The following is a 10,841-nucleotide window of genomic DNA, read 5'->3' on the forward strand; positions in this document are numbered from 1 at the left end:
AATCACTGCCTGAGCACCTTAAACTGGAATTAACGAACCAGCTTTTGACAGCAGGACCTTTTCTGTGTATGCAGTCAGCTCAGTTCAGTGACAGCGCATTCAAAATTGGGAGGCAATCTGGGAGATACAAATCCATAAAGTTTGGTTTCTTCCAACATACAAGCAAATCTTGGAGTAAGCTGCTGAGGTGTAGCACTTGTAGAATCCCCAGTGTTGTTCCCAGTCACCACAACCAGCTTTCATTTAGGAAATACAAATAATCCTTTCATTATCAAAGAAAATATGTAGTTTGAAATATAAAATAAGCTTGAGTAAGATAGCTTTCTTTCTTACATGTCCCAAATATTTACGGTAGTTTTATTAAACTACTATATGAAAACATAATTATATGGATATTTCAACTGAATTTCAGTTTCTAACTAAATGCAGTTGGACCCAAAATGACTTGCTTAGTAAATAAGAAATGTGTCATTCATGACTTTCAAATCTGATCAGAATTAAGTATCTGACTAAATATATGTTAGCTGTATAAGTGCTTAAATAAATGGGCAGGTATTAGGTCCATTTTAAAACATGCTTACCTGCATTTCAGCATGTTTTAAAATGGACCTAACTGATGTGAATCAAACTGATTTCTCTTCTGTCTTTGTAATGGAAAAAAAGGTATAAAAATAAATTTAATTTAAAATAATTTCAATTAAAAGTTTCTACTTGATGGTATAAATATAAATTTAAATATCTTAGATCAGATGTTTAAAGTCTACACAGTCCTTGTTTTATTAAAATAACCTTTTATTTTGTAGTTTTACAATATTAAAGCAAACATTCTCAGCAGTCTGTCTTGGGGATGAAAGAAATGTAATTACTAAATTACAGAATAGTTTTAACAAGTCATTTTACACTTAACTGCAAAGAGCTGTTTATTCACAACAGACTGTAGTCTGTACTTGTGAGGGCAGTAAAGGATGGTGCCATGCAGATTTCTTGCTGAAAAAAAAAGACTAAAAATTATTAGAGAGCTTTTACATTTTAAATTCTTCCATTAGACTTTTAATTTTCTTTTTTACCTTTTCTTTTTTTTTTTTTTTTAAACAATCCGTGGGCTGTGTACTTCTCCATGGGATAGGATGGTAGCTTATATTCCCTAACCCCTCAGCTCTCTAGATTGGTTTCTTAGCAAGGTCCTACTCCATTAAACTGTTCTACATAGATGGATTTGCCTGGGGTTTGGTAAACTCTTCCTTTTATTAAACAGCAGCCTGCTGTCTACTCATGGATGTTTTGATACGCTTTCCATTTAGGAACAGTTTGGCTCATAAAGCACACACCAGCTGTATTCCCTCCCCTCTTTATTTCTAATAAATTTACATGAAACATTTTCTAATATGCAGGAAGGATTATGTACAGTCACGCCACTGAAGTATGACAGGCTTGGGAGATTTTTAGTACATTGACTCCCCCCTATATTCTCCTGATCGGGGCCTTTCAGCATTTTAATCAGTGCTCCCAAACTGTCCCTGCTCTTACTCCTCCACCTGTAGAAAAAGCCTTATCAAATACCTACCAGGTACCGTTTGCCACTTGCTGTTGGTGTCTCGCCCATTGCAAGAGCCCAGAAACCCCGGATTGCCAAACTGCTCTCTCTTAAACTCTCTGGTACTGACTTTACTGCCTGTGTGGGTCTCAGTGTTTAGGGAACAGACATTTTGTACACTTTCACAGCACGACCTCCCAGAGCTATGTGAGATGGCTGGAACAATGCTGCTGGGCTGAGAAATAGCCGTTTGTGGTTTGCTGGGGATGCCCAGTCTGAAAGGGAAGGAGAAGTGAGAAGGGCTAACACGCTTGGTGCGCTATGCAGGCCTGTGGCTACTTGTGATCTTCAGCACACTTCCTAAAATCAAACTTGAAGTTGGATCTCATATTTCAACTTGAGGAATTGCGGGCTTTAGTACTGAACAGCTAAGAACAGGAGCCTGAAAGATCAGTGTTGTATGCCTGGTTCTGTCACAAGTTTCATTCCTGGCTCTGGGCGAGATACTTAACCTATTTGCATCTTGGATTTCACTCCTGCAAATGTAAAACCAAAATCCTTTGTGTTTGCATTTCTCCTGCTACTATGATCTTGTACTAGCAATAATCGTTATTTCAAAGTACATTATAAGAGCACTTGAAGCAGGTGGGTTTGTTTTATCGTGTCCAAATAATCCTTCTTTATCTGTTTCACAGCTCGAGTTCCCAAAAAAATCCTGAAATGCAAAGCAGTGTCTCGGGAGTTAAACTTTTCCTCAGCAGAACAAATGGAGAAATTCCGACTGGAACAGAAAGTTTATTTCAAAGGGCAGTGTCTAGAAGGTACGCATCTGCCCTGTGTGCAGTCCTGCTGCAGTGCAGGGAATGACCCCCAGCGTGCTGGGGATTAGAGAAACTAAAATGGGTTGAACGTGGTGATTTTAATTTTTTAGAGTAGCGCAGAAGCACTCATCTTGTCAGGACTAATGGGCCACAGTATTAGGGATAGCATTTCATAAGTGTATTAACACTTTGTTATGTAACAAAAAAATCTGGGTAATCATGCTTCAGGGCATAAATCCACCGCAGGCTGCCTGAGGCAAGGAAACAGGTTATTTTAGAGTCACCTATCACAGGGATTCATGTGTCTTCCTCTGCAGCACCTAGTGCTGGCCACTGCCAGACTGGAGGCTGGGCTAAAGGAGCCTCTGGTTTACTTTGGTTACAGCAGTGCCACTGAGTCTTGGCTGCGTGACTCCAGAGCTGCACCTCTGACTTCCCCCACTGCAGAATTACTCTTAATCTGGGGTGGAGGAGGGGGAGATAAAACATGGAGCTCCTTGTCTTTTGGGCAACCAGTTGTACACTTAATCGCAACTGGATCTGGGGGATGTCTGCAAGAGGGGGAGTGTGGTTTCCCTGTTCCCAATTAGGTGTGGTGAAACTTCCACTGAACGCTAAGGAAGTGGTGTGACTTTATCATTACCATCAGCTATTTTAGAAAGGGAGTATCTGCTTCAAGAGGAGGGCAGGATTCAGTGCAGTTTAAGCTGTACAATGTAATTTAAATGTAAAATGTTGGCAGCACAGCAGGACAGTTTAGGGAATTCCCCAGCCTGTCAGGTGAAAAGCAAAAGGACCATTTGTGGATTTTATCTTCTTTCAAATGCCTCTGGATCTTCTTTTTACTTTGCAGAATGGTTCTTTGAATTCGGTTTTGTGATTCCTAACTCCACAAACACTTGGCAGTCCTTGATAGAGGCAGCACCTGAATCACAGATGATGCCAGCTAACGTTTTAACGTGAGTGCCTTGGGCTTACAGAATCTGAGAGCAGGCAAAGAAAAAGCAGTGTGGCGTTTCCTTGGGGGCCACAGTGGGAATGAAGAGAGGGAGCTGCTACCAACTCTGAATCACCCTCACTACTGTTACCTATTGAGAAATAAAAGGGGCTAAGCCGACCTCATTACCTTCCTTCCCATAGGTCCAATTTGCATTAATACGGCAATAAAAGCTTGGAGAAAGTGGAACTGATCCTTTATTAGAGTTGCTTAATTTTTTTGAAAGGTGAACCGTGAAAGAGTTTAAAAATGCTTTGCAGCTTAGTACCCCTTACACCCAGGAAAAAGAAAGATGTTTGGGCCGTTTTCAAATCCAGCTATTGATCACGAACTCTTGTCCAAGGTGGTTGTCTTTCATGCAGTATATCACCCACAGGAGCTGCTTAGCATTTGTTTCATCACTGTACTGTTTTGCCAAGCTCTGTGTCTTTCACATTGGCTTATAAACTATGCATTTAGTCACACAGAGTTGTTTGTGGGGATAAAATACGCTTAACAGGTAGGAAACGGTTATTTTATAGTCACCTGTAATGGGACTCATACACCTTCCTCAGAAACATCTAGTCCTGGCTTCTCTTTGCACATTGACTTCCGAGTCAGCAATCTCTAGAACTTGTGCCAGAATAACGCGCGCTGGGCATCGCTCTGAGTGTGGACAGCAAGGCACAAGCTTTCGTGGGATGACAGAAAAGGCTCTTTGAGGGAGGCCCCCCAGGAGGCTGTAATCACTGACAAAAAGCCATCCTCCCTGCAGTGCTCGATGGGTGCTGGCAAGCACATGAGCAGCACGTTGCCAGCAGAGACAGAAGGGTATGGGAATCCTGCTGCCAACAAGAGGCAGACAGGGAGCAGCTAGTCTCACCGCAAGGTCACTCTGTCCTCTGGAAGACCTCCCTCTCCAGCGTTTTCCCTTTCGTTCCCTGTCTGGAGGCAAGCCAGTCGCATAGAGAAGGCACTGGGATGGGAACTACCCTCACCGATTTCTATTCACAGCACGTTTCAAAGAGAGAGTGGACTCAGAAGAAAGCATCAGCGTTCGAATAGTGCTCCCTGCCACAATCTGCTCAGGAAGTTATAGGTGCTACACATGTCCTGGGGTCCCAGAGCTCGTGGCTTTCAGTCAGTACCGGAGGAGCCAGATTTGGGAGTGGGGGTAAAGAAACCGACATCTGATGCATTGGGTTTGACCATCTGAAGAAATCAAGGCATTTTTAGGACTGGGAGTCTTGGCAGTCCAATTCCCAAGTAACCTTGAGGATTTTCCAATGCCCCATACTTTCCCTGGAGTCTGTCTGCTTCTAGTGGGCCGCACAGATCTCTCTTCTATTCATGGAGGTGTCCTAAAGTCATTCTTGAGGCTTTTCAGTAGAATCACTAGTCCAAAGAAATCCAGAGGGGGGGTTGTGGCCCAAAAGAAATGAGGTTTTTTCAGCTGCCAAGACTTGGAGAGAGCCCCTCACTTTTTGGTGTTCCCAAAAACCTCACATTCGTCTCGGTGTTTCCACAGCAGGACAAAATGGAGATGTGACGTTTGGTGCTAACCAAGGCACTCTGCGCAAAGGATTCCCAGGATGACTGAATATCAGACTTAGAACATTCCCTGACATTTGAGTTCAAGCATTGTCCACACCACAGCAAAAACCTTGCACTCTTGCCAGGTTCAGCTTTGCCAGTGTTACAGACACCGAGAGCCACAGTGGAGATGGAACAGCTGCTTTGATTTTCAAGAGCCAGGTTATTTAGACATGGTCAGATCACGCTGCTCAGGTGTCCAGGTGTTGTAATGGCCCCAAAGCTCTTACTTTTGTCTACCAAAATCTCAAAGTCAGCAAGTTAAATCATCAGAGCTTTTGTCACACCCAAAACTACATTTCCATTGCAGTTTGCATAAAATATGCTTGTGTGTTTGCATTTAAGCGCTTCTTGAGGGAAATGACAAGTTGGTTGAAGTAGCTTGCTCAGCACTGGAGGACAGAGATGGGAAATAAAAAAAGAACTCCCATCAGTTTTCACAATTCACTGCAAGAGAGAGGGGCCTGAAGGTGCTGGGACTGCTAGTTTATTTTTAGCGGTAGATGTGAGCAGTTTGTGAGCACTCTGCAGCCTGCGTGGTACTGTGCCCAGAAAGGGGGCGAGAAGGGAGGGACTGGGGGAACTGCTCCATGTAGGAATGCGGTGGGGAGATCCTTCAGCCCTGAGCACCCCCGGATCAGGACGCAGTGCTCCTCGCATGCAGCTCCAAACCAGAGCTCGTGCTACAGGGGTAAGGTGTCAGCCCCGGCTTGTGAGAGCACTGAGAGGAGCAGTCATTGCCTACTGTTCATGCATTCTTCTAACACCTCTTCTTTCTCCTCTTTTCCTTCCACAGTGGTAATGTTATTATAGAAACCAAATTCTATGACGACGATCTTCTCGTAAGCACTTCCAGAGTGAGACTTTTCTACGTTTGAGATGGGGCTTTTTGGAGCTGTTTTAGTTTTCCTCCACACAGTTCTTGGTGCAGAACCCCCCGACTATCCAGTGGAAGACACTCCTGTAGGCGGTGACCCTGGGGACCAGCTCAACGTGGGTTGTGACCTTTGCCCATCAGTTATTTTGCTTTCTCCTCTGACAAGACCAGACCAAATCCTCAGAGACAGGACCATCTGCTCAGCGATGCACTGGGGAATAGAGGCTGTCTCTGAACACAGGCAAACGATGGTCATGCAGAACCAATACTGTAAATTACGTTAGTCTCATCCTTTGTACTTCTCTGGATCTTGGTATAATCTCCCATTCCACTCACACCAAACTCTCAATGCGTTTCATCTTTGACGGATTACGTTAACCTTTTCATTTTTCTCACGTTGTAGGTTTTTATCCTTTCACTGGATTTCTGTGTAACTGGTCCACATATCCTCTTACCCCGAACTTGTAAAATAGACTGTGATATCACCTAATGTAATTAAAACAAATTTCTCAATTAAAACATTCCTACTGTCCAAAGAAGGGAAGAAATGTTAGTTCTGTGCGTTTTCCTTTCTGTTATAAAAATGTCTCGCACCAGGTACAAACTCCTGCCACTCGAGCCAGCAGCAGAACAGGCCTTTCCACAGCCCCCGTATTCTTGTTACATTTCGCTTCTTCCCACTGACCACGTAGGAAAGGTTTCCCGACTGCTCTCACCGAGGCTTGTCCTTGGCCTCATTTCTGTCCATCAATCCCGCGGGGCAGTTTGTCCTGCTTGCCCAGTCACCGGGTTCTTGAGCAGCACTGCACGCTGTTCTGCTTTTCTGGGTTCCTGGGGATGCTCAAACCCCTCTGGAAAACCTGTGTTCCCCTGAGCCCGCCAGCACCAGTCCTGTGCTGGGCTGAGCTCCCTGAGGCACGGCTGTGGCTGGAGGTGCTGGTGCCAACAATCCCCACGCGTGCACGGCTTTGATGACACGCGACGGCACTTTTGCTGTGACAGGTTTCTCGAGCGCTACCACTACTCTTTTGCTTTGTCATTTATAATTAGATCTAGCACGTGTAAATCTTGGGAAGTGAGCATCTCCAGCTTCTGCTCTTAAACATCATGGGCAGCTTTATGATCACTCCACACTTTGGTCAGCCTGTCCTGTGGGTGGGCTTGAGATTCTTGGGAGGGTCACAGGGAAATGGAACGCATCATTTTGGATCCTGAATTCAGCCACTGAGCGTACGTGAGAGGGGTACAGCATAAATTTTCTGTAGACAAACTGAAGTTGGACTTAATCCCCATGAGAAGAGCATTAGCCATTGTAGCAGCTTTCCCATGAGACCTCACGGATGGATTTCAGCCTGCTGGGTCTGCGGGGCAGCATGACCCGTTGTGGGCCAGCCTTTATACAAAGAGATCAACACCCCGCGATGGTAGTATGCCCGTCAAAGAGTATCCAAAAAGAAAAAAAATGAAAGGTTGAGGGTCTTGAGAGCAGGTACTGGTATGTTCTGGGATAGACACTCTGCTAGGCACACACAGGAGGTGTCCAGCAGAGACAAGGAGAAGGCATCTCCTTTTGCCAAGCTGAGCTACAACCGAGTGCCAGGGAGCCTCTGCCACCGTATCCAAGGATGCTCCGGGCAGGGCTGGCTCTAACCCGGCTGCGTGCCTTTCCTTCTACCCATACACTCATCGAGCCGTTTAGGTTGGAAAAGATCTTTAAGATCGTGGAGTCCAACCGTCTGCCCAGGACTGCCGCGTCCGCCACTAAACCACGGCCAAGCCCTGAATTTTCACACCCACCGAACCCCAAACCTTGCCGGCGGGGACGGTGCCCGCGGGGATGCCCTCCCTGCCGGGCGCCCACGCTTGGGGTCTCTGCGGGGGCTCGGGCGGCCACCGACACGCGTGATGGCCTGACACGGCCCGAGGCTCCCGGAGCCCCTTTGCTCCCCGCCCGCCTCGCACGGGCTGTCCCAGTTCACCCAGTTTGCCCAGCTGGAGCCGGCGGCGCTGCGGCGGGTCGCTGCTGCCCTCAAGCGGCTCTGCGGGGAACAGCTGCAGCTGCCCCGCTCCTGCCCCGGGCAGCCCCGCCCGGGCCCCCCGCACCCCCGGTGCGGGACTCGGCCTCCCGCCGGACCCAGCGAGCAAAGGCCGGGGGCCGGGCCCCGCCGGCCGAGGAGCCCCGGTGGGGCGGGACAGCGGGGGCTGAGCTGACAGCACCCACAATCCTGGTGAGCGGCCCCCGGGTGCCTGGAGCAGGGGTCGGTGCGCAGCCCGGCCCCCCCGTGGGGCTACGGGAAGGGGGGAGCCCGGGGGGAGGGGGGGAGCCCTCAGCCGGGCCGCCGGCACTGGGGCAGCGAAGGTGTCACCACAGGGACAAGTGGGGCAGGGGTTCCATGTGTCACCACTGCCACCACCCCTCCATGTGCCCAGGCAGCCCCGTGCCACCGTCTGCGCAAAGCCAGCTGGAGGGGGGAAGTGGGTGCGAGGAACACCACAGCGATTCCCCCTTTTATTTAACAAAAAAGTTCCCCCTTGGATACTCCCAGCCTTGGCCGGCACCTCTGGGGCTGGGAGACTCCCCCAGCCCCATCCACCCGCCGCGCTCTGCACCGGGGGGCTCCATGGTGGCGAGGGGGGCTCCATGGTGGCAGGACCTGGCTGGGGCAGGCGCGGAGCCTCTCGCCACACAGGGCCCTTCCCAGAGCCCGGCCGCTCGCAGAAACCTCGGCTCACCTGGAGCAGCCACCTCCTGGCACTCACCACACTGGGACTGGGAAGTGGCACTGGGGAAAGGGAACTGGCCGGATTCAGCTGCCACTGCCACAGGCGATGCCCAGCTGCCAGCCACGGCCTCCCCCAGCTCACTGCTGGCAGCTGCCACGGTGGGCACTGGTGGCTCCCAGCCGCCCGCATGCAGAGGGCGTTTGTCTCTGCAGGAGCCTGGGGGCAGGGAAGGTGCTGGCGAGGCTGCCCCCCACCAGCCGCCCCCCACACCGGGAGAGCTGTGGCAGCCTGCCCCACACCTGGCAGCGAGGGCAGGGCGGCCCTGCGGAGCTCGGACTCCCAGTCAGAGGCCACAGAGGCATATGGGGAAGTGGAGGGAGGGAGAAGCACGCGAGAGTCAGGATTGTGCACAGCCTGGGGGGGTGGCACGGAGAGGTTTGGGGTGAAGCTTGTAAAAAGCAAGTTCCATCTTCACTGCCCTCCAGCCACGTCTCTGCCTGGGAGCCCCTCCAAGCTGGGATGTCACATCACCACTGGATGAAGTCAGAAAGGCAGTGCAGGAGGAGAGTGATGCACAACGTGCTTTTGGCTTTGGGGGAGCTGTCTGCATGGGTTTGGGATGCACCACGCCACAGAGGCTCACTGAAAGCGCGGGCATGGCTTACGCCACTGGAAACCACCCATCAAGAGGTGCAGGGCTGGCTGTGAAGCGGGACCCTGACTCCAGGCAGTTTGGGCTTTTGCCTGCTCGCTGCGACGAGGGTGATGGAGGGACATGGCCGGCTCCTCCCCGCCACACAGCAAGCATCAGGCTCTCACGCCCTCACTGCCCATCACCAGCACCCCCTGGGGCGTTACCTGCCCCGGCTACTGCCCAGACACCTTCCCCGGCCACCGCGGGGGCTCTCAGCTGCCTGACCGCCTGGCGAAGCCGGCTGGGGCTCCTGCTGGCACACTGCCCCAGATCCGCCCTGCCCAGGAACGCTCCGGTGGGAAGCGGAGCCATCCTAAAGCGGTTAGTTAACTGATGCATGAAAGTTACTGGTGAACAAAAGGTGTACAAACAGCCCAGGGCCACGTTATGTTCGGTGCCTGCTTTGCTACTCTTACCTTCCCGCACGGGCAGGCAGCGAGCAGCACGTGGCAGTGGCAGCAGGGGCGGGCGGCAGGGGCGGGCAGCAGGGGCGGGCAGGCAGCCTGCCGGGTCAGTGCTGTCTCTTCCCAACTCCCCCAGCAGCACTGGGAGGGGACAGGAGGCCTGGGAAGGTTTTGGGGGGCACAGATCCTGCTCCTGGGTCACCAGGCCAGTGCAGGCTGAGCCCCAGCCAGGCATCAGACTGCTCAGGCACAGGGACCTCGGGGCTGCCAGGTGACTTACCCGTCCCCAAAGACAGGAGGGCAGCCAGGGCAGAGGCAGGAGCCAAAGGGCCTCTTTTCAGTCCAAGGTGCCCAACTCCTCCTGCCCTGGAGAGCCTCCAGCCACCAGCCCCTCAGGGCTCAGCACCCACCTCGCCCCACTGCATGCCTGGCACCCACGGCAGCGCTCTCCATGGGCACCCCCCACTGCACTGCGGGCCCAGCCATCACCACAGCCCCTCTTGCAGAGCATCCCATTCTCATGGATGGCATCCAGCTCCGTGCCAAAATCCTGCCTGCATCACCTTCCCTGTGCCAAAATCCTGCTTGCTCGCCCAGCACCCTGGGGTCATGCAGGGTAGGGAGTGCAGCAGGCACCCAGGAGGGATGACAAGCCGAGGGGACCAGCTGGGGACACAGAGCAAAGGGAGGAGGGGGCAATGGGACAGTGCTGCAGAAAGCTTTCCTGGTGTCCCAAAAGCCAGGCTGGAAAGGGCTGGCATTACCCCAGGCGTGCAAAAGGGGAACAGTGGCAAGTTGTAGAGATCACACTCACATCAGCTATGGAAGCTGGGCACCAAGACACTGCCAGGGATGCAGGAGGAAGCCACAAGAGTGATGTGGAGACCCTGACAGTGAGGGACTTACAGAGCTGAGGTCACCTGGCTAATAAAGAAGCCAAAGTGGTTGGAGGAGAGGGCAGAGGCCCCATTTTCATGGGAGGTGGCGGCAAAACCAGCAGCTGAGGTCTGAGCCATACATTTGGCTCAGGAACTGGGAACGCCTGTGCCCCTTGAAGTTTCCCGGAACCCTTGCAGGAAATTCCCTGGCACAGAGCAGAGGCACGGGAGGGAGAGCCCTGGCCACCCCGCTGTGCTGCCCGTTTGTCACCATCACCAACAGCCTGTTCGGGTTTCCTGGCAGGTTGGCTTTGGCAGCGTGACCCACAGACACCAGCCA

The 10,841-nt window shown here is 51.4% G+C and overlaps 1 protein-coding gene across 3 annotated transcripts in view; it reads left to right on the forward strand.

The window, feature by feature from the left end:
• Positions 1–6,349, forward strand: part of PDE6D (phosphodiesterase 6D) — a 38,127-nt gene extending 31,778 nt beyond the window's left edge. For 2 of the 3 annotated variants that reach the window (XM_080409906.1, XM_080409907.1), the window contains exons 3-5: positions 2,230–2,355; positions 3,209–3,314; positions 5,721–6,349. In XM_080409906.1, coding sequence (XP_080266032.1) covers positions 2,230–2,355; positions 3,209–3,314; positions 5,721–5,802 — 314 coding nt within the window. In that variant the 3' untranslated portion in view covers positions 5,803–6,349. The remainder of the gene's footprint in view (positions 1–2,229; positions 2,356–3,208; positions 3,315–5,720) is intronic. The other variant, XM_080409908.1, reaches the window with a different exon arrangement.
• Positions 6,350–10,841: the final 4,492 nt, after the last annotated feature.

The sequence above is a fragment of the Falco punctatus genome (genome assembly GCF_963210335.1).
Source record: "Falco punctatus genome assembly, chromosome: 13".
NCBI classification, from domain to species: Eukaryota; Metazoa; Chordata; class Aves; order Falconiformes; family Falconidae; genus Falco; species Falco punctatus.